The sequence below is a fragment of the Rhinolophus hipposideros genome (genome assembly GCF_964194185.1).
Source record: "Rhinolophus hipposideros genome assembly, chromosome: 23".
NCBI classification, from domain to species: domain Eukaryota; kingdom Metazoa; phylum Chordata; class Mammalia; order Chiroptera; family Rhinolophidae; genus Rhinolophus; species Rhinolophus hipposideros.
Window position 1 is genome coordinate 43,064,554 of NC_138069.1, and position 23,771 is coordinate 43,088,324.

The following is a 23,771-nucleotide window of genomic DNA, read 5'->3' on the forward strand; positions in this document are numbered from 1 at the left end:
CCGGATCACGTGGATGTGTCAGCCATTCATCTTTAACAGCGTTATTCCAAATGGGAACTTTCCTATGTCCTCTTTCAATTTCAAATTAAAGCCTATTGGCTGTCCAGAAGCAGAATTTTGCAAGAGTCTGAACCGAACAAAGCATTCTTATTTTCACTGTTGTTCTTATTTTTGGTGAATGGATCTCGCTTTGAAGATTTGATGAAGGGTATGTGTTGGCATCCAGAATGGCTCACTTAGCTAACACTGCGAGCAGCTAAGCGGACACAATAGAGAACAGACAAGACCTTGTAAAAGCACACTAACGTGTATGTGAAGGCACACCAATGTATATGTAACATGGATGGCTTCAATGCAAAAACTCAGCTGTGCTATGGAGCTAAGAATTGCTCACTAGTGATACATAATCAATTTTATATTTCCAAAGGACTCAGTGTTTGAACTCTAAAGAAAAATGATTAAGACTGGCAGCAGCGTTTGTGTAGACCTATAGAAATATCCATTATTTTGAAGCACTTGTAATGAATCCTTATCCTCGACGGCAGAATCCAAACCCATTCACATGGTCACACAAACCATTCACATTACATTTGGCAAAGATAGAAAATAACACAAGAGCTGTTAACCTATAGAGACACCGCACCATTAAAGTAGAGTTTAAAGAGACTGCATTCTGGATAATGGCAAGAGAGAAGTTTCTTTCAGTTGGGAGAGAGGTGTGCATGACGCTCAGGCACTTGTGACCACCTACTTGTGCAGCTACACTCTTGTAAGTGAAACTTTCATATATTCGAGGAGGTTATCATTACCAGCCTTGATGGAGTCTGAATGAAACTACTTCAAGAATAAAACCAGATATCGAAAAAGTTATCTTCACCAATCAAGGTCAAGCTTCTCACTAGCAATTTGAAATTTGTGACTGGGAAATTTCATACAAATTCAGTGTTTAACAATTTTCCTAACACTTTCCAAAGATGACCAATGAGGCTTTAAAACATAACGCTTATTTGCGTTATCTCACAACACTCATACAATTGCCTTAAAAAACCCAACCCAACACCTAACACCACCATCGATATGACTGTTGAAAAGAGTTTTAGACCTTTGGCCCAGTTTTTGTGCTTAGAGGGAAATGCACAGCGAAATTTTTGCTTCAGTTCCATCATATATACATGTGTATATATGTATATGTATACGTATATGTGTATATATATGTGTGTATATACATACACACACACACACACACACACACACACACACACACACACACATATATGCAATGAGATACATATATATATCTCATTGGGAACTGAGATTTTCAGCCAAGTTGAAACTCTAAATTTGAATTGGTAACATGATTTTATCTTCAAAAATAATTTCTCGTAAAAAGGCCTAGACGTGAAACCAACACAGAAGCACTGAACTTTCCAGTAACCACAAGAATAAACAGGCTCTCTTGAATAAATGGATGATCCCAGACCAGAAGCAGGTAATATGTAAGGTGAGCCTGGAACATCTTGTCATTTGGCAAGCAGACGCTGTGAAACACTAGTCGGGGCTTGTCAAGAAGAGTCACATGCTGACCCATAGAGGCGCCCACTCCTTAAGGACAGGAAGACATGAAAACCAATGGTAGTAATAATAACCGCAATGCAACGAAATGCTTCCAATACACTTCAGTCCATGGATTTACAACAACGCATTTTTAAAACACATTAATAGTCAACTCTACGTCATGGTTCTATTGTACGACATGGTAACCAGGGTTTTGGTGACCACAGGAGAAGGCTTCTTCCATGAAGCTTCAGAGAGGCCAAGGCCATACGGATGGCTGTATGGTGACGTCCAGACAGGTTCTCCTACTGGAGGAGGAGGAGCTGCAAGGGCACCCCAGGTCATGTGGGTCACCGTCCTGTCCAGGCAGCAGTCCTGCCTGCAGCGCCCCAGACAGGTGGCCTCTCAGCTGCTGCTGGCGAGACTTCTCGGACACACCTTTCCTGCTCTTGAAGTCAACTTGACCCTCTGCTGTACTTTGTCAAGGGGAATCTCCTTATGCTGAACTAAAGTCTTCCTTCGCAAACTTCAGCCCACTGATGCCCATCTGTCTGGGTAAACCATTCCTTGTACATATGGCAGTCAGACTCCTTGAAAAATCACAAAATGTCCAGCTAGGCTTGACTGTCAGAGGCTAACGAAGCCCGTGTCTCTTGTCCGTTTCCCACACACAAGGACTGCAGAGCGCTGCCCACTCAGTTACTTTCTCCAAGGAGGCTCCGCCCCTTACGGCAAGGCGCCGGGAGCTGGCCTCAGCGCTCCAATCAGTGTCTGGCCCAAACTGGATGTTGTGGCGTTGTCATCTGCCTAGATCTGGCGACGTGCAGTCTAGAGAGCGCGATTAAGTTGTGGCCACAGCTGTCCTTGGATCTGTGCTCCCCTAACGAGCTTCCCCCCAAGCTTCTTATGGTAACTGTGGGCAAGCCATGTCTCCCCCTCCTGTTGTCACATGGCTTGTGTGTATCTAAGTGGAGGATTTTGGCGGATCCCTTTTATGTTTCAATTTGATTGCAACCATCAACCTAAGAAAGGAGTTTACTTTTTATTTCTGATTCTGGGACATAACATATGAATTACCCCTCTCTGCTGTGACACCTGTCTATTTGAAAGGCATGCCATCTCTATTCCCTCCAAGTTACTGACGGAAGTGTGACCAAGAAAGGCCTGGAAGAATGATGGGTTTTCCAACTGAAGTCACGCTCCAGCCAAGTGGTGGTCAATCAGGTAACTTAGACTCGCTGGGCATAGCTGAGCCCCAGGAATCTGTCTCATCATTTTATCACCAATCCATATCTCCCCATTGTAGCCACAGGGAGCTTATTGAGTGAATTAATAAATGAATGAATGAATGAGTGGAAATCAAGCCACAGAATGAATATATTTGAACGTATCAACTCAGTAACCTACCCCCAAAAGGAAATGAGATCAGTAGGATGTGGCTCCTTCTGAGGGACCAAAGGTGACTCCTAATGACTGTCGCCCGAGAATTTAGAGAGCCACGTTTCTCCAGCTTCTTCCTTTGAAGTAGAACCTGTAGTCCTGCCCCCAGTGAGTGTCTTACAGGTTCATCTACGCATTTCTTCTCCATCCTTCATTTTTCAAGTTTCTGTTGAATGTGTTTTTCCTATCTTCTCAGAGATGAAACCCATCCCTTGTCAGAAACCTATTGTTCTAACACAAATCCCATTAACCCTGACCAGGAAACAGATCAAAAGCAGAAGAAAAAGATTACTGGCATATGATTAGGCTGCTTGGCTTGAAATATGTGGCCATGCCAGCCTCACTTTCTTCCAAATGCTGGAGACATAAATAGGGGGAGCTGCTGCAGCTCTGGAATCCTGGTCTCCTCCAAACGCTCCCTATTCCCACTGGCTGACTTTGGTCCAAACAGCTCATGCCTCCTAAGTGGCCACTTGGTCATTGCCCAAATCTCCCTGTCTTTTCCAAGTCATGACCTTTATCTTAAGGAAGACTGGGGCCTCGTACAAGCCATCAGAGTTTCTAAAAACACCGCTGAGGTTTCCGGGGAGAGGCACCTCCAATCATACTCCCCCAGCACACATGGCGGTCTCACACATCTCGTGCTGCGGTTCATGGGGCAGGTCCTCCCTGGGCAGCCCTGTGTTACGGGATGGCAGGGTTCCCGGGTTTGACTCCTTGGTGTCACACTTTTCTAGCCATCAAACTCTAGAGGAATGGTTCTCCAACTAGGCATGGGGCGGAAAGGGCTCATTGAAACACAAATGGTAGGCCCCACCTGCAGAGTGCCTGGTTCAGGATGTCTGAGGGGGGCCCGAGAATCTCTAACAAAGTCATGCTCATGCTGCTTGTCCAGGGAGCGGACCTGGAGAACCGCCGTTCCAGTTTCTTTTCTATTGATTTTCTCTTTCCTTCCTTCCTCCTCCTTCCTTCCTTCCCTGTCTCCTTCCCTCCTGCTCTCTTTCCTCCCTCCCTTGGTTATTACTTTCATTCTATCTAGAGCCTAATTAATTAGTTGACAGAAAGCCTCTTCTCCACCTTTCATACCAGGAAACTCTACTGCTATTTCCAGTCCATAGAATGTGACATTATGTGGGGCAGGCACTTTTCCTGAACCACTCTTTGCAGCTGAAGACAGAGACACAAGTTGCATGTATTTTGGATATTTTGTCCAGTACTCAAGCAATATTATGACTTAGAGGTCATTTGCAGTATCCCCGAGTACATTCTAGCCTCGCATTACAATTCATCTTCTCTTCAACCTACATAAAAGGCAGAATCGGCTCAAAATAATGGTTAATCAAAAGGAACCTGTGCTAACCATGGAGTTATCTGATGTGAAGAGTTACAACATGTCAAATAAAATTAATAACATGACACAGTGAAGGGCCAGCAGAGAAACGCATGGAAGCTGGCAGGAGGGGCTGCCGCGCGAGCTCAGGCCTCTGCAGTAGGAATGATTGACGCCTGCACCCTCCCCATTGTGCCTGTCACCCTGCTGCAGCCCCACCTAAACATGCTAAGTAGCCCACGGATGATGCTATAAAATTAGCTAAATTTAGCACAGCATGAAATTACAGTGCATGGTCCAACACAGCTTGTAAATCCTAACACGCCCAGCTGTATTTATTAAAGTAATACTACCTAGCTGTTATAGATAAACCGTGAAATCTCAGTGTCTTCCCACAACACCATTTCATCTGCCATTACCCTCAAATGCCATGTCAGTTTTCCTGGCTGGTGAGCAGCCTGGCAGGTGAACGCTCAGGGCCCGCCTTGATGAGAAAGAGCCTCACTTTCGCTTCCGCTCGCATCAGATTTGCTGGGAATGGAGCTGCGGCTGGGCCCCTGCCCCAGGCTGCGCTATCTCCACACCACGGAAGGGAGGACGGGGCTTTATGTCTCCGCCGCAATCGCATGGTCCGTTTTCCAATATCCTTAAAGTACATGATTGCAAATATTAGGGACTGCAGTGTCCATCCAGAACTTACTGAGGATTCATGGGCATCTAGTTCACCAGGGAATCCCACCGAATTAAGTGTATGTGCCTCTCACCTGGGAGAAGCAAGCCTCTCACGTGGCATTCCGGCTGTGCACGCTGCAGGGGTGTGTGTTACAATTTGCGAGCCGTGTTAGCATCGATTCCAGACGTGACAGGCCAGGCTGGCTTTCCTGTAGTTACGGTTCTTGAAGTTTTGATACACCTGAATGTTCTCTCTGCATCTGCACATTGTTAGGATAAGAAATCGTGCACGAAGAAGCCCGGTATCTTTTTCAATGGCGTGCATAAGAAAGTATGTCAGCACTTACAAAGTTTCATGCGTCTTCTTCTGAACTCATTTTTCCCAATTCTTAGGAGAAGGCATCTGGGGCCAGATTTGAGGCGAAGGAGGTACAGGGCCTGGGGGCAGAGGAAGAAGGCCCCGGCTTTGTTTGCGCTTCCAGGACAGGAGAAGATTCAGGAGACCAGGCGGGCGTCGTGCTGCATGTGCACAGGAAACTGGCACAGCGCTGGAACTGGACAGAGGGCACTAGTATCCAGCTTTCATCTGACATGTACCTGCGCCTTGTTTGTTCACGTGTCAGGCGCTGTGCTTGCTTTGGGGGACACACATCAGACACAGCGTCTGCCCTGAAAGTGTTCCCAGGCTTGGCGGAAAGACCCGTCTGCACATCACAAAATAACGTGCTGGTCCTAGGAAGTGAGCATGTGGGATTTGGATTTCCCCTTGTATCTTCTCATGGCAGCTAAAGGGCACATCTTTCCTGGGAGCCCAATCTCTCTCATGAGGCCATTTGCAACAAACCCAGTGCTGCCATCCACGCCACCTGCTCCAGCCCCCAAGCCCGAGCTCTGTGCTGAGGCCAGCTGCCTTGCTCGTGTGCCCACTCGGACCCCTGCTTGGTCTTGTATTGTTGGTTTCCGCGGTAGCTCCCTTGGGAAAGCTCCTTCCTCACTGCCCCTGATGTGTCCTATAGGCCATGAAAGCCTTTCCTGAACAGGAAGCAAGGACAGCCCAGCCAAACACCTGGTAATTGCTCGAATTCAGTGGTTTTCAAACTGCAGGCCACGCCTTAGCAGACCAGGAAATCAATTTAGTGGACGCAGCCAGCATTTGTTAAAGAATGAAACTGAAGGGAATGGAGTAGAAAATATGGAAGAACATCCTATCCTGTGAGGGTGATTACTGTTCCATGAACCTCGGTTTCGGTTGTGTGCGTGCACACGCACGCACTGGATTTCAACAGCTTTCTTACCGTGGATTGCAGTTAAAAATGTGCACAAGCTACTGCAAACCCACCAGCCATGTGAACATAAATAAGGTGAGACCTCACTTCTTTCCTATTCCATATACAAGCTACAGTGAAAATCTGAAAGTAATTTTATCCATGTTTGATACATGCAGAATGAAAAACAGCATTCTCGTAAATTCTAGCACTTTCCAGCATTTCTAGCTATGTGACCTGGGGAGAGTTAGTTACTCCCTGGGCTTCACTTTATTCTCTGTCAAGTAGACACAGGGAAGCCTATCTCACAGGACAGCTGAAGGATGAACGAACTAAGATAATGAGTGTAAGAGCACCGCACCGAACAACGAAAGCTGGTAGACAGCAGTCTCCTTTCATGTGCTAGCTTCCTTTCCTTTCTTTTGCTGGAAGTTTCTACAAGGCGACAGTAAGCCCCTGCCTAATGGAACATCCCGTCATTTTGTTCAGTTCTTACCATGTGCATTAGGTGACGCTGGGGAGTTTGGAACATTATCCTATTCTGTAGGTACAGCCTGAGGTCTAGAAAGCCTTAAGGACTGAGAAAGAAATCTTTTGTGCAATGTCATTTCTGCCACACTGAGAAGTTCCCAAGAGGAGATAAGAATGGAGCTTGCAAACACAGTGCTCATTTATAATCCTCACTCCAGAAAACCCTTCGAAGCCCAAGTGAACATTCAGGAGCTTTTACTAATGTTTTAGAAATGTGGATAACCAAATGTTTTTTTCCATTTCTTTTTAAATATGAAATATTTCTCTTTCATTAGAAGGTAATGTTCTGAAACCAGAATAAATCATCACTGCACAAAAATACCTGTTACATGAACAAAAATGCTAAAGAAATAAAACCAGAAAAAAACTAAAACCTTGGTTTGCTCAAAATTATATTTATAGTATGATTTGTCTTTGGACCCTTTGTAGGAAAACCAGCATCTGTATCTTAACAGATGCATTTGGGGAAGGAGAGGAGGTCGCTAATCTCCATTGGGACGTAACCGCATCTTACATGTCACCCTCTAAAGTGACCCCACCCTCAGGCTCACCTGCGCACTGCAGGGTCACGTTTATTTCTTCTTGCCTCTTTCATGGTCAGCTGAACGACTGTTAACAAAAACTGAATTTGGGAACCAAACACTGACTTGGCATCGAGTCTGAACTACTGAGGGCTTCAGACCGCCGCGGCACTGTCCCTCCAAACTCCGGGATGGCACAGCTGCCGAAGCCCTCGGCAGTGAGAAAGATGTCTGCATGACCTGGGCGCTTAGTTACGCAGAACTCATACTCTAGGGCTCTTCCACTTGAAACCAAAAGCATACTGATTTCCAGAAGAGTTTTGAAAGGAATTCTCGAGTAAATTTAATTACTTTCCATTTTATTTTGGGTAATCACAGTGGAAGTTTGACAAGCAGGTTCCAACTCTGTAGGGTTTTAGGCCGCAGCCAGGTGACAGAGGGACCTTTCCAACCTGGCTGGAACTGTATTCGAGTGTTGCTGTCCAGTTTGTAAGATAATGTGTCACATTGTAAAATGCTGGTGCAGGAAAGGTCTTGGAGACGCTACTGATAAGAGCTATTGTGGAATTGGCAGACGGGACATGGTGGGTAATGGGTGCGAGGCATAAAAAGCCAGGGAAGTGAGAAAGTTCCCATTACACAATGCCTATGTTCAAGGTGCTAGTCAGTCTGAGAACTTGTGAAGAACCAGAGCAGACAAACCAGACGTTTTTACTATATCTCAACAGGACATGGGATGGAAGAGACAAATGAGGTATGCGACAGGTGAGGGGTGGTTCAGAGTCCTTCAGGGAGTAACATCACACCTGGCTGGACTAAGGCTGAATAAGCGTGCCTTCCAGGAGCTCCCTTGAAGAAAACACAGTTGAGACCAAAACCGGGCCGGGGGTGAGGGTGCCGCGTCTGCCTGGGGCAAACAGCCTTCCTGCCCCGTCTCTGCCGCTGCTGACAGGGACAGCAGCCCTGGGCCCTTCAGTCTCTTCCCCCGGGGCCCACTGCGTCCCTTGTAAGTTACACAGCCACCGACTGGGAGTGGGAGCCCCACGAGCTCTCCCCAGTACCCCCACACCTTTGATAGAGGAGCTACACCCAACGAGCCTTATTAAAGTCAAGATACATGACGCCTCGAACAGAGAAGGAAAGTGAGGCAGGTTGGACTGAAGCTTGAGTCTTTTGAGGCTGAGTATTTCCTGCTTTTCCTGTGCCCTCCAGGATTATGTGTATATACATTCCAATAATTCCTCAAATTAGGCTGACAAATCATTAACTTTATGAGGTATTCTTTTTCCCTTTAATATACAGCCATTTTAATTATTTGCTTTTAGCTTCGAGGATGGACTCTGCCCTGCGGGCTTTCTCGACAATCAGAGCTAAGAGCCGCGGGACACCTGGCGTGTGGAACGGCTTCCCAGCAGCACACGCATGTTCGGCCCCGGCCCGCTGAGGGGCCTGAAGCGGCTGCGGGCTCCCAGCTTCTACCAATTCCAACGGGGCAATTCTGCATGCTCACGAGGCACTGCGGCGGCAAGCTGTGAGATGGGCTGTCGCACGGTGTTATAGCCGGAAAATGTGTATCCTCCAGATTTGTGTCCTCAGCGCGAGGCACCATAGAAAGCGAAGCAGGAAGAGCGAGCCCACCCACCGCACCGTGCCCCAGAGCCCCGCACCCTGGCAGGCTAGCTGGGTGGCTAGTCCATCACCAGTGAGGCAAAATCCCCTCTGAAGTCCCCCAGAAGCCGCCCAGAAAACGGTGGCCTCGACTCAGAAGCTGGCGTGAGCACTGGTCCTGCCACTTGTCAGCATGCGGTTTCTGGCCAGTTAAAGTCGAGCTAGCTAGCGTCCAGTGTCCTTGTGGGTAAGTGATGGCAAACAAAACTGGCCCTGGTCTGCCCCATAAATTGCAAGCAGTCTGAAGGAGGGGCTGGGCCCCAGCCCAGTTTTCGTGGCCGGGGCTACTCACTGCACAGGACCCCTTGGACGCAGGCGCTCGCGGGGCCCAGCCGGACTCCTCTGACAGGTTGCTGCGAGGCGCACGAAGGGCATGGATAGAACGCTACGCTGGCAAGGAAAGCAGCCCCAGACAACCTCCCCCGCCCTTCTATCTGCCAGCGTCAGGGCTGGAGGGCCCCGCCACCTCACAGCCACCTAGTCGCCCTTCTGGGCTGGAGCCGCCACCCCTCTCGGCTCCCCCCACCCTGCCTGCACACCCACGGACGGGCCTCGCTGATCATGCCACTCACAGCTCTGGAGCTTTCATGGCTCCCCAAAGCCAAGCACAGAAGCCGCAGTCTGAAGCCTCAAGACCCTTTTCAGTGAGGTGGAGGCAGCCCCGCTTGCCTTTGTGCGGACTCAGCACGGGGGGGCGACATGGAGCAGTGACGTCGACAGCAACAACGGGTCAGTGAGAGCAGTCTTCACCGGTCAGGTGTTGCCAGATTTACGGTCATCTCATTAAGTAGGCTAGTTGGAGCGAACGTGAGCTGCCCAGGTTTCCAGGTATTTTCACTTTCCGAGGAGTCACTAAGAACTACTTGCAGATGAACAGGTGCTTCGCGCTTGCCTTGCTTTTTACATATTTCTGCTCGTCACTGTGAAAGCAGACTGACTGCACTTAATTTATAAAGGAGGATTTATGGACTCGGCGATGACAACAGACAGCCAATCAATAAAGGGTGATAATAACAGCATGTAATATCAAGGAACGTTAGGTCTCAGGCATGATTTGGGGAGAGAAGTGGGCAGTTAGAAACCTGATCATTTGAAAAAGGTCAAGGCTTGCTAGCAATAAAAACGCCTAAGCAAATAAAATCACACCTGCGAGTCAGGAGGGGGACTGCGAAAGGGTTTTAGGTTTTATGGGGACACTGCTTCCCTGGGCAAGGATGTGGGCGGCCGTGGGCAATGCAGTTGTGTCAAGAGAGGGACTGTTTATTATTAAGAGCCAGCTCTTCCTGGGGCCAAGCCAGGATCCTCAGTTTAGGCTGTAGAGAACCTCAAAGTGACGGGGTTGGGTCTTAGCACATGGATGTAAGATGGAAGACCCACTGGCTTTATGACCTTCTGCTTGGCCATTTTGGGGGAGAAGTTTTTACTGATCTAGTAAATTGTTTGCCCGTGTAACTGAAAAAGAAAACCAAAGAACAAAACAAAACAAACACACAAACAAAAGCACCAAGTGGCAAATTCCATTACCAATAATCATATCACATCACTAAAATCAAAATTCTAAAAAACCATTCACAGTATCACGTATGTCTCCAAAGATGCCAAACATACCCTTATTCCATTTAGAATAGTAAGTGTTTGCAGACTAAGGGGACGAGTTAAAGGATGTGTGTAGACACTTCCTGCCCTTGGAAACCACAAAAAAGTAGTGAAAATCCTTCTACCGTATTGCTATAGTTTCAGAATAGATGGAGAGATTAACTTAAACACGTGGAGAATTTCCTTCTAACTGCAACTAGAGCATTGACTCCTCTGTTTTCCTTTCTAGCACACGCCAATCAAACTTTGCAGACCCCGTTCCCCAACAAAGATTCTGCAACATGCTGGGGAGGCAGGCTTACCTCCTTGTAAGGTGTACTCGGTCACTGCCCTGCTGAAGACGCCCAGGCCAGCCCCGTTGTAAGCAGCCACCTGTATTTCGTACTGTGTCCAGATAATCAGCTCTGTCACCAGGCAGTAGTTGACCTCTGGGCTCGTGATGTTGCGCTGCTGGTACTCTCCGGGCAGGCCGGCCAGGCGGTACCTGGACAGACCACAGGAGAGCGACCTGAGCCAGAAATCGGGTCTACCTGCAAGTCTGCCACGTGGTTAGAGGAAACCGGAAGGCAATAAGCACAAGTAATGCCAAGGGGTCAGCTCCAGACAACACTACCTCCTAATTCAACCATTAAAAAAGGTATCATCTAACCTCACCTTGATGATACGCTCTAGGCAAAACAGAGCTGACATCTGACTGCATTAATGGTTAAGGAAAAATTGTAGCTTCTTAAGTGTAGCTTGTCTAGGGAGTACGGGCACTTGGCACCCAAAATTCCAGACTTGGCTTCTGTTGGGGTGTTGCTATCCATCATTATGAGTAATGCTTCTCTCCTGTGACTCTATAACGTGAGGAGAAATAGAGAAGCAAGTGAGCATGGCCTGTTGTCCCACGGGTGGAGCCCCAGCTCTGCCTCCACTTGGGAATTCTAGCTTTGTTCAAGCAGGTCCTACAACCAGAGTGAGTGGCTCTAAGAGGTGTTCATGCTGCCCAAATGCTAGCCCGAGGCTAAGTATGACCAAGTGCGTTTTAGGGGACCTTTGAGGGCATGTGTTGTAGGCTCTACATAGACCTAAAGGCAGAAATGTAAAGTTGTTTTTATTTTAAAAGTGACACACAGGACTCTGGACTCAGAAACTGTGTTAGGAAATGGCTATCTGTACTATGAAAGGACTTTTACAGCATTATTTTGAGGAGCAAACATTTTCCTGATTCCATTCACAGAAGTTAGTCAGTTCCCCTGGGTAAAGGGAGGGCCACGGAGTGGAAGGCACGTCCTCAGTCATCGAGCAGCTTCCTAAAGCATCTCAAAGCCAGCCGAGTGGTTTGTGCCTCAGGAAGACATGGCTTTGTAAGGTAAGTGGCAGAGGGACACAGAACCAGAGGGGCAGCAGAGAGTGCTTCGGCTCTTTATCACAGAACGGGGTCTTCAGGCTCCTCCCTGACGCCCAGTGACTCCGGGCTGCAGAGCCCCAGTCAGCCACCTGTGCTGTCCTCGGGCCAGAGCAGCATGTCAGCAAGGCTGCTGCCATTAGAAAAGAGAAGAATCCCCCCAGTTCAGGCCCGTAAGTGGAAAGCAGCTCTCCAAAGAGCGTGAAGATGCCCTAGGAAGTACGGAAATGGCACTAAAAGGTTCTCCATGAAAACCAGGTTTTTCGGAGTGATCTTTCCTTTCACCCCTCTCACTACGGACCCCTTGTACTTGGTGAGGCTGGTTTGATAGGGAAAGAATGACCATGGCAGGCAGCGTCAGACTCGTAGGAGGTCCGAGGCGTCTCCTGCCTCTGGCCTGAATGGCAGCAGCTCGCGGGCCCTGCAGCCACCAGTAGGAGGCACGGGGACAGCAGTGTCACTCTGTGATCACTGAGTCACACCACATTTTTATTCATACTCCATTACCCTGGTGACCTCTGCTGAGTTGGCGTCCCTTTACTGAGCTACCTGCACAAGCAAGTATGGGTGCCACTTGCAGCGGGGGGTAAGTTGGTTTATGTAACGTGATGGTCTCCAAGGCAGGGGCGACCGGGGAGAAAGGACTGGTGTGGAGCAGCCCGCCCTGTGTGCCGGACAGTTCTACTCAAGTTCCCCGGGTACAAAACATGCACTGAGACAATCAGACAGCCACTTGGAAAAAGGTAAAAGCCCGCTCCTCACCTACATGAAATACTAGAGAATCCTGGCGTGTGAACGGTGCCCAGGACCACTTATCGCCAATGTGGCACAGACTGGGCATGTGCGCTGAAGAAGAGCTGACTCATGGGGACCCATCCCAACGTTCGTTCCAGGGAAAATCAAAGGAGTTAGCTCCAGAAGACTTAGGCTGGGAAGAAGCCCTGTGAGCTGGGCAGTCTCAGGCCAATTCTTAACCTCTCTGAGCCCTGGTTTCCACCTCTCTAAATGACATAACAATAATGGCATCTCACAGGGTCCTTGCAAGGACACAAAGAAACCCTGGATGTAGAAGAGGCACTGCTGTAAAGCACCCCCTAAACGTTCTTTTGTCTGAAAGCACCGCTCTTCTAGGAAATACACTCACACAGAACCGAATTATAAGAGACACTAAGCCTGCATGGGCCACACGTCTTCTCCAGGACCCCCCGTTACACAATTGTGCAAAATGAACTGCAGAATTCGAGTCTTGGGAACGGGCTGCTCTTCCCTCTGTGGCAGTAGGCTGGTCCATTCTGACCAGTGGCTCAGGATGCTTCTGGAACAGTCACGGAATGTCTGGGAAGGTCACAATTGATAATGGAAGAGCAGGGCATCGTCCTCTGGCTGGTGGGATGTGTTGCCCCGGAGACCGTCTCAGACAGAACAAGATGATTTTTTATACGGATTATAAACAGGAGAGTGTTTATAAAGGACACAATCCTTCTGCTCCTCTCAGAGAAACACCCTGCCCATTATTATAAATATTTTATCCCTGTGCACGCATCCTAAGTACTTCTCATGGCTGGAGCCCTGATGGTGATTTATTTCCATTTTGTTCTTCCATGGGTGGTGCTGCAGCTCTGACATGGAGACGTGTGCCCTGGAGGAGACACGCTTGCAAATGGAGCTGATTTGCAGACTGGAGGATTATTTGGAAATGTTTCCAAGCAAAACGCATTTCGGCACGGGTCTTTAATTTCTGAAAACTTTGATATTCACAGGCCTTGGGTAGTGCATCCTCATTTTAGGGCTTTCTGGAGTTAAGCTCCTACAAATACAGATGCCCTCTTTTCCAGTACTCGACTCTACTGACACCATCATGGAAAATCCTTTTAACAGTAGTAATCCCTTAAAATAGAGAAATGTGCAGTCTCCGATGGGGCCTTGTCACATCAGAGGGATTTTCTTATTACACTCCATGCCTTGAGCCTGGTTCTGGGAGCTGACTTTTCAAGTCCTTACTTGGCAGCTGGAGCCTGAGAAAACTTTTCCTCCCTGTGCTCAAAAACAGAGGCAGCTGGGATGGTGCTCATGCAAAGGGCTGGTCCGAGAGGGAAAGGCAATTCTTTTCATTAGTTGATGAGTGTGGAACAAGAGTGGCAACTGGAACAGGGAACGAGTGGCACGAATGGACAGACAACCTCAGTCTTCAGACAGTGCGAAGTGCCAGGCTGTTCACGGAGGGCCTGGAAATTGTGCAGGAGGGTCAACAGGAACCGGAGCCCACAGCGCCCCTGCCTGCAGGGGGATAGACGGCAGTCTCCTCATCCCTGTGACATGGGGGAAGGTGGTTGGGGACAGTGACCGAAGGGGCCCAGGGCTGATTCTAGTCCTCCAGCCCTTGCTGCGCTCATAGGGACAGCTGCGGTAAACCACGTCAGGCAGGTAATGACGTGCGTGTGCTGAGAGGCTAATTCACGTGTGTGGAGAAGAACCCGAGGACAGCACAGACTGGCGTGACAGGCACACAGACCAACATGTGTGAAATGACGAACGGATGATGAGGTGTCCTCCAAGTGCAAAGAGAGACGAGTTAAAGAAGCAACGCTTGCATACGTTCTTACATTTTCCTCAGAAATTACACCTGTCCTCTGAAGACCTCTGTTAACCCAGTACCTTCCTGTCACCCGCTCCGAGTGGGCATGGACGGGCATTCAGAGGGAGGTAATGATGGCTGCCTATGGTTCTTGCCTCCTAAGGCTGGCAAGGGGGCCCAAGTCCATGTCAGATTAGCACACGTCCACAGCTGTACATCTATTAGAAGAGGTTTAATAATTATCCTTCAATACTGCTTCATGTTTTCCTTTTATTTGTGTCAACAAACCTCTGCAATTATCACATTTGGTGCAATTTAAAAATTAGCAGAGGTTTGGGCACAGGAGGTTTATCCTCTGAAACCCAGCCAAGGCTGGCAGAGTCCTCTCCACATTCTAAAAGGCCTACCTGCCCCTTCTACAACACGGCTGCCAGCTGGCCGCTCGTGGGCCACATCCGGCCCTCATGTGTGTGGCCGCCCGGTGTTTCAAAGTACACTGATTTCATCTCCAATATTCCAAAACTGTGAGATTGCATGTAAAAAGCTAGATTTTTAAATGTCTTTGAAACCCTAGCAGACCTGGCAATATGGAACAACATATTAGCATGGTAACAGCTGGGTAATAATTAAATCAATTGCATTATCACTCATTCAAATTATTATACTTACCAATGCATGCCCCTGGTACAAGCTCAGAGTGAAAGGACTACACCTCGCTCCCAACTCGTAATATCCCCCTCATTCTTCTGCCAAAATGCAACCATTGACCCGGGTTCTCATGTGTACACACTCTGGTTGGCTATGCAGAGACTGTCTCTGCCAGGCTGTGCACATTTCTTATCCTCTCCACTTTGCCACAGCCCCCTCCACTCCCTAGAGTCCTACAGCTGGCCTGATTCTCTTCATTACTGTTGGGCCCCTATAAACGATGGAGCTGGCGACCTCAGCAAAGCACACACTTGACTCTTTGTGATGATAGTCTAACAACGGCCAATCACAGGTTACTTGCCTGAGGATATACCCGCGTAGCACCCCATTGTGCTCTGTTTCTGGGGGTGGCTGCCACTGGACCATGATGGACTGATTGGTACGCCCACTGGCTACTATGTTTTTCGGGGGAGCACTGGGTGGTTCTTCAGGGAGCATCAACCTATAAACAAAAGACGGCAGGGCAGCGAGGTCAGCCCCAGACGCAAGCATGCTCATGTGCGTTCTCGTCTTGCTGAATCTTGAGCCTGACTATTTTCTAAAATCGAGTGATAAATAAAGCAAAACACACAGCTGATCAAACCGAAGGGACAGCATGAAACAGTTACAACAAATCAACATAATAGAAAGTCAGTTAAGCGAGTGACAGGCAGACACAGGAAGGACCTTACTCTGCCTGAACAGCTCCAGCACCTCTGCCCTTTAAAAGGGTGACAAGCCTGAGTGAGCTGCCGGAGGTGCCGCCCAAATCGTTTTCCTCGGCCTTTTCAATATTTCTCCTATCAGACTCCCCCATTTTGTAAAAAGTCACTTAGAGCTCCGTTACGCCACACTTCACGCCCCTTGCGAGCTCAGGTTGGCTGGGGAGGGCACACTGGAATTAGAGGCAGGCGCTCTCCCACGTCACATCTGAATGAGCGTCCAAGGCGGCCGCCCAGCACCTCCGGGGGGTGAGTGTCAAGGCCACCAGGAAGCCCTCACTGCGTCAGCTTCCCTTTCGACACCCTGCTGGGTGCTCACTTGTCACGACGAGGCACCTGCTCTCATCTGGCTGGCAGTCAGCGTGGATAATGGGCATTAAAACACTGTAGACCCTTAATTTCACGTATACCCAGGGCTGTGTGGTCAGGAATGATTAATGTCGGCATAGCCAGAGCACCGGAAGTCTAAGAAATTCCCTCAGAGCAGCTAAGGAAGCCCCGCTAGCCCCGCTGTGTGTTCTGTTAGTCTTTTCCACTGTGTCCTGGTGTGGTACTAGGGATGGAGGATGGGTATGTGGTCTGATGACTCTGGCATCTAACACCGCGCTTCTGTTTGCTCAGGAGCGACTGCTCCCCATCACCACACCAAGGGACGCGTGTCACACACCTGCTCGTCTCCACGCTGTACTGGCCCCTGCCCACTTGGTTCACGGCGCACACCCTGAACTGATAGGAGCGAGCTGGAGTCAGGCCATGCACGGTGACGCCTGTCATCTCGGGGCCAACGTTTGACAGATGGACTTTCCACGGAGAGTCTGAAAGAATGAGCAAAACAAATTCAAACCCATATGAGCACATGTTGGAACAGTAACAAGCAAATATGAGATGCATTCCCGTGAATGATCTCATTCGCTCACCACGGCAGCCCCAGGAGATGGGGTACTTGTGTCCATTTAATAGCTGTGGAAACTGAGGCCCATGATCATGAGGCTAGTAACAGGCGAGCCTGGCATTAAACTCAATTTCCCGCTTCAAGTCCAGTGTTTCTCCCATCACCCCATGCTGCCATCAACAAATAAAGGATGTTTTCTTGTTCAACCTGCATATGGTAGTTTAAATGGAACCAAAATATTCCTTTGCCCTGTGTTAACTATGCAAGGGGGAAAGTTCTCTGTCAGCTCACATGATTAGGCAGATTGCAGATTTGTCTTCCAGAAAAGGATGCTGCACATGTCACCGAATGATAAATAAAAACTATATTCATTAACATTTTAATAAAAGAGGAAATGAGCATGATAAAGACAGATGGGATGTGCATTTTGCAGCCCATCTGCGTGGCAGCCCATTACACCACCACACCCCTGAGTGGCTTTGGCTGGAGAGACGGAATGAAATTCACAGCTAGTTTAGAATATCTTTCCACCCAGCCTTCCGGCAGGTGTGCAAGAGTGACTCTGTCAGCCAAGCGGGCCCTTGCCTGCAAAGCTCCAGGAGGTTCTGCCGGGCTCCTCCACGTTTGCGTGATATTTTTTGCAGAGTTTAAGCATGCTTTTGGCCCGATCGTTATGCAGAGTGATGCCCTGGAACAAACAAGAGCTGGCAGTGGCTTTGCGCACCTACTGTCAGTTCCCATTCGGAATTGCTCTGATGCCCCAACTGCTTTTTCAAGGTGTCAGGGAAAGAAAACATTGGGGGGGGGAGGAGGGGAAGATTCTTGTGGAAATCAGACTGCCTTTCTCGCTTCTTGGAAGTGGTGAAAAAAACCCCTTTTGCCCACACTGGAGATGATGAGAAAGAGGTGACACGTGGTCTCCATTGGGGCATCTGGCGACACTCAGGTGGCAGACAGTGCCAGCTGGATGCTCACTCCACAATACATACAAAACCATAGCTATTTCTGCAAAAACCTGAAGACCTACCAGTTAGGATTCATGAGTCTGCACCTGGGAAATCATCAGAAATATACACTCCACTTCCCTACGAGTCACCAACAAATAGCCACAAACTGCTCCAAAATGAAATGGAACTCTCAATGGCGACTTGTGTTGACCCTCGTACAGAGATGTCCATCACCGAGTCGGAGCTCGTCAGCTGGATTCCTCAACCACAAAGTTACATGGCTCTGAAGTTACATTGCCAGTTGAGCTACAACGCAAGAATCCTTTAAATTATTTCAAACAAAGCTGCTTCCAAAAATGCCTTTCTGGGAACGCAGTCATTACCGCCAGTTGGGCATGTCAGTGTCCTTGGCTTCTGCTTTTCTGCGACGTAGGTCATCTGCAGCTCAGGAGGCTCCCTTCTCTTCACGCTTCCTTAAAAACTGTGATGTGCGCATCCCTAACTGTCGATGGGAAAACTCACACCAATTTCTCTGTTTACTTTGGGAGTCTGAGCCCCTCCTAGAACACCAAACAGCTCAGTAGGCTTCCTTACAGAAAAGAGGCATTTGTCTCATTTCCTTTTGGAGCAGAAGACGAAACAGGCTCCCCTAGCATCAGTGTGACGGAGGTGGTGGTGGGGCCAGGCCTGTCCACGCCTAGTCAAGCCTCAGTGGAAACAGTTCTCATTCTGAAGACAACTGATATGCAGTAGAAAAACAGGGACGGAAGTTGTCAGGGGGCTCTTCCACTGATAGTTGTTCAATTTTGTTTGAGCTTCTTCTGTCAAGATGGGGGACAGATCAAAGCCACCACGACAGCCACTTCGCTCCCATTAGAGTGGCTGTTATCAAAAAAGTAGCAAATAGCAAGTGTTGGCAAGGACGTAGAGAAGTTGGAACGCTGGGACACTGTTGGGAGGAGTGAAAAATGGTGCAGCCATTATGGAAAAGAGTAGGACAGTTCCTCAAAAAATTAAAAATACAACTACCATAAGATCCAGATTCTATTTCAAAATACATACCCCAAAGAACTGACAGTAGGGTCTCAACGGGCTATCTGTACACCTGCGTTCATAGCAGCATTATTTACAGTAGCCAAAAGGTGGGAGCACCCCAAGTGTCCATCGAGAATGAATGGAGAAACAAACGTGGCCCATCCACACAAGGGGATACTATTCAGCCTGAACAAGGAAAAAAATTCTGCCCCTCCTATAACACGGATCAACCCTGAGGACTGAACGCTGAGGGAAACAAACATAAGGACACATACTGTGTGGCACCACTGATGAGGTCCCCACAGTAAAATTCCCTGCAGAGCCAGGAAGTAGGTGAGTGCCAGGGGCTGGGCAGGGGCGAGGGGTGAGCGTTTAATGGGGATAGAGTGTCAGTTTGGAAAGTGGAAAGTCCTGGAGACGGATGGTGGGGATGGCTGCACACCAGTGTGAGTGCACCTAATGCCACTGCACACTTAAACAGTTAAGACGGTCAACTTTCTGTTTTGTGTATTTTACCGCAATTGAATGATTTTAAATGGGGAAGTAACACAAAACTCTGGAGACTGTGGTGAGTATGAAATAAGAGGATCTGACTGACGCCTCTGGCACAAAGCCTGGCCAATGCAGATCCTGGTGCTGATGACGTCCCTGTTTTCCCAGATCCACTCTGTACCTTGTCCACGGGCTCTGGGCCTGGGATCACATGCCTGGCAGGGGAGGGCTCTCTGCCCCGGGCTTCCCTGGGAGACCACGGGGAGTGGGGAGAGCAGGCCAGGGCCTTCCTTACTCACTATCTGCTTTCTTCCCCCAAAGGATCCTATCTTCTCATCGTGGTGGCTGTGCATGTGGGTTCTGCAGCCCCCCTTGCCTCTGTGACCTCAGGGGGTCCCGGCCTGCTCACTGCTAGCCCCAGGTTACTGCTGTACCCTTCCCCCACTCCTCTGTACGTTGTCCCTTTGTAAATGTCCTCCCTGATTGTTCTAATTCCAGAGTGCCATCTGCTCCCACAGGGGCCTCGGCACATACAGTGCACAGTAGAACTTCTCTTCCATCCCTTTCTCTCAGCAGATTTCGAGTCTATGAATGAACAGCTCACCTGCTCAGGCACATACAGAGTGACGACAGCAATTTCAGAAAGAGGCAAAGTCAAGAGGACAGTGGTGGAAGCAGCTGACGGACGCGATGACGTAGTAAGGAGTGGCAGGAGCGCCAGGATGCGGCCTCACCCCCCCCTCCCCGCCCGCCCCAGGCAGACCCAGACCAGCCTCTGCTTCTCCACTTGCTCACTCAGAGGGCACACAGTTCCTGAGAGTGGGTAACCAGTAGTGGGACCTGCGGCCCAGTCGGATTTGACGACTGGGCCTGCGGTTGTTCAGTCCTCCGCTTGCTTCTGGGGAACTCTTCATTCGCTGCCTTCCTCTCCTACTAGGAGAGAGAAGACTGGGCAGAAAGGGCGATTAAGCTGAAACCTGATACAAATGAACCGATCCATCTTGTGGGCACTCTGATTTGTACACACACACACACACACACACACACAAAGTGGTTTGGGAAGAATTTGCTCATTCACAAGCTTCAGAAGTGTTCGCTTGCTGAGAGCTGTTAAAATTTAAACAGCAAGTCTGCTCCCGACAATCAATAAGCAAAATCCCTTTAAGAGATTCTTCTCCCAGGCCTCATGAAATAGCCCTGCAAGGCTTGTCTTTGGGGTTGGAATACAGAAGCCTTTTGATAAAGGAAACAGTCCCATAAAAGTTTCAGTGGCCTCCTCCCTCCCCTTCAGGGCTGGTCCTGCGGCTCTGGCCTGGGAGACTGAGGCACTGTGGTCTCCATCAAACAAACCTGCCACACAGGTAGGTATCACTAACCTTTCCCTTCGCTTTGAGAGCCCGGGATCCACGAACGGTTAATCACTCCTCCACTCTGTCTGTTAGTTAAAAAGCTGGTGGTGTTCAATCTTTGCAAATGTACTGGAAGCTTTTTCCAATAAAAACAGCATTACCGTGTTCTCAGTTAAAGGGGCCTGGGGAAGGAAACTCCTTTTCTAAACAAGATTTTCATAATTGCCAAAAGGACCATCCTTCTTACCACCTGCCGTCTGTACAGCGGTTTACAGTCTGTGCTTTCACGGCTGAACCGGCAGGACCCCTGGGGAACAGGAACGCTCTCTCCTCTCACAAACAAGGGACCCAGACTGGGGCGCAGAAGGAGCTTCTCCCAGACCTGGCGGGCTTTCGCTTCCTCGACTCGTGGGCGGATCACACATCATACAAACAGGGCTTTCGGAGCCTCCTACTGAGGTTCTTACCCAGCGACACTCAGGAAGTGCACGCACGCGCACACACACACACACTCCAAGAAAACACACAAAACCCGAAGTTGAATGAGAACTGCTTCCAGTTTGGGGGCAATAAAGAAGATGCAGGAGCCAATTAAATGACACCACGAGGACGCATTCAGCCAAATCCAGGACTTGGGACATTCGCAGGACAAACGGCCTGACTGTGTACCAGGCAAGAGCAGGGGAAAGGGAGGTGGCCACGCTTATCAATCACGAGGTGTGGGACAACTAAGACTGAAGGGACAACAACTCGACTTGGAACAAGGTCCTGGAAGTGCACTGTTTCTCCCCCCAAAAAAGAGGCGTGGGAGACAAAACCAGCAACACAATGGATGGACTTTGCTTGGGTCCTGATGCAAACAAATCAACTGTGAAAAGTCATTTAAAAAGAGTAACAATTAGGGATATTGAAATACGGGCGAGTATAAGACGTATTAAGGATCAGCATGAATTTTGTTAGGTGTCATGTCTTCATTGGGGGGCTGTTTACTGAATCACTTACGGAGGAAATGACACACATCTAGGACTTCCTCTAAAATGCTCTGGCAGAAAACAAGTAGGAAATTATGAAACAGTATGGTAAAATGTCAACGGTTATTGAAGCTGAGCACATGCGTGCATACTCTGCATCTACATGTATATTTAGTACTTTTCGTAGTTAAAAGTTTTGGAAAGTGACTATTTTGTCATCATACTGCCAGTATCAAGCATTAGAACTGTCCTCAGTTGTACATTTGGCAAATGAAAAATGTGATTTAACGGATGCTCTACCTTGTACTTTTATATGAATGAGAATAAACATTTTTTCATTAAAACCACAACTTCCCTCAGGTGACAGAGTAAGTTAAATGGAAAAATTAAGATGCAAATTTATTATTTTCTACCTCTAATTCTAAAGTTTTGGCCTCAGCAGTCTGCATACTGTGTCTCCTAAAATATAAGCTCTGGGTTAGCATAATGATGATCCATTTAAAGAGCGACTCACGAGGTAAACGCCATTAGAAGCTCTTGTGCTCACTGTTAGTTAGATCCTCAGCGCCTAAAGGGTGCCAGACACATAGTAGGACTGCAATAAATGCTTGCTCAGCGAAAACCCCTACCATGTGCTAGGCACTGTTAATGAGTCTGTATGTACACATTTAACCTTCGCAATAACATTCAGGCAGATATGATGACCCTCCCTTTCATACGAGAAAAGGAGGCACAGAGGGACTGAGTCAAAGATCAGAGTCTTTAGAGAAACAATAAAAGTTTGAAGGTTAGAGTTACAATGCACCAAGTTTTGCCTTAAAAGTTACAAACAGTAGAGCTGAGCATGTAGGAAACAAGTGAAACTCCTTGCTAAGCAATATGTCCAAAGTGACGCCAAAAACATGCTCTGGGACCTTAAGTGGCTCCCATCGAAGGGCGCGGGGCCTCCTGAGCTGTGGGCTAAGGTCTCCGGGGGGACGACACTCCTGAGAATCAGCATGTGGAAGCCGTTTGCTTCAGAGAAGCGGAAAAAGGCCGGAGAGAGTGGAGATGGGGATCGTATAAACCCAGAGGTGTGGGGAACTCAGCTTTGGAAAGGATACACATGATGGTGGCAGGGGACAGGTGCAAGCTTGGCTGGCGGATGGGGTGGAAGCAGATGGCCCTGTCTCTACGGAAGCTGACCCAGCCTTAGGGAAGACATGCCACGGGCACTTGCGTAGGAAGTGACGTCAGTCTGTGGACAGGCTTGGGAAGGGCCCCCCAGAAGGTGAGGACCAGCAGGAGATGTGGGGGCCACCTTGGGGCCCCTGCCCACCTCTTCATCTTCCCTGAGATCCAGGATCTGATGGGGAGAGAAGCCCGAAACCCTCCACCTCAGCCTCGGCCTGGGCCTACGACAGACACAGCAAGATAAAGATTGGTACATATCTGTGACGTGCCATCTCCCTGGATGGATTTAAAAATGGGAGCCAATGTTACCAATGTGAGGTTCAATATGCAAAAGCCTAAATTAAAAAAAAAGCTAAACCATAAAGAGCTTCTTACCAACCTGAGCCTATGAGGAAACACCTGGGTGAGACATGTTTCAAACACAGCATTAAAACGACCTGAACCATGAAGAACAAAGTCTGCCATCTTGGCAAACAGAACAGCACAAAGCCATCAGCTTCTAAGTGCATAAGAGCAAATGGGGATGGAGACGTTTAGCATGTTGTGCAGTGACAGGCGGGCGCGGCCTCCATACGGAAAGCAGCCGTGTGTCAGACAGCTGACGGGCTGTGTGTGAAGGGACACCTGTGAGAGTGGGAAACAGGCCTGAGCCAGCCGCCTGGAGACTCTCCGTGAAGGAAGGGGAACTTTACCTGCCGCCCCAAAAATGCTGGGGGTGGGGCTGGGGAGAGGCCTCGGGCCTTGGAGGATGTTCTCCACAGCTATCTTAGACCAGCAGACATAAGCAGCCCTGCTCAAGACAACTGTCGGTCCTAGAACGTCCCACACTCAAGGAACGGCAAACTGCCTGTAGGACACTGCTCCCTGAACCCCAAAATATCATCTCAAACTCAGCATGCTGCAGTCAGGCTGAAGGATGACCAGGGGCTTCCCATCCCCAGGCCCAAGGCTGGGGGTTCCC

The 23,771-nt window shown here is 48.8% G+C and overlaps 1 protein-coding gene across 1 annotated transcript in view; it reads right to left on the bottom strand.

The window, feature by feature from the left end:
* The window catches only part of SDK1 (sidekick cell adhesion molecule 1), a gene marked incomplete at its 5' end in the record, with an annotated part of 671,475 nt that overhangs the window by 141,298 nt on the left and 506,406 nt on the right, over positions 1-23,771 (bottom strand). The window contains 3 exons of the mRNA XM_081035288.1: positions 10,880-11,061; positions 15,552-15,692; positions 16,619-16,766. Coding sequence (XP_080891414.1) covers positions 10,880-11,061; positions 15,552-15,692; positions 16,619-16,766 — 471 coding nt within the window. The remainder of the gene's footprint in view (positions 1-10,879; positions 11,062-15,551; positions 15,693-16,618; positions 16,767-23,771) is intronic.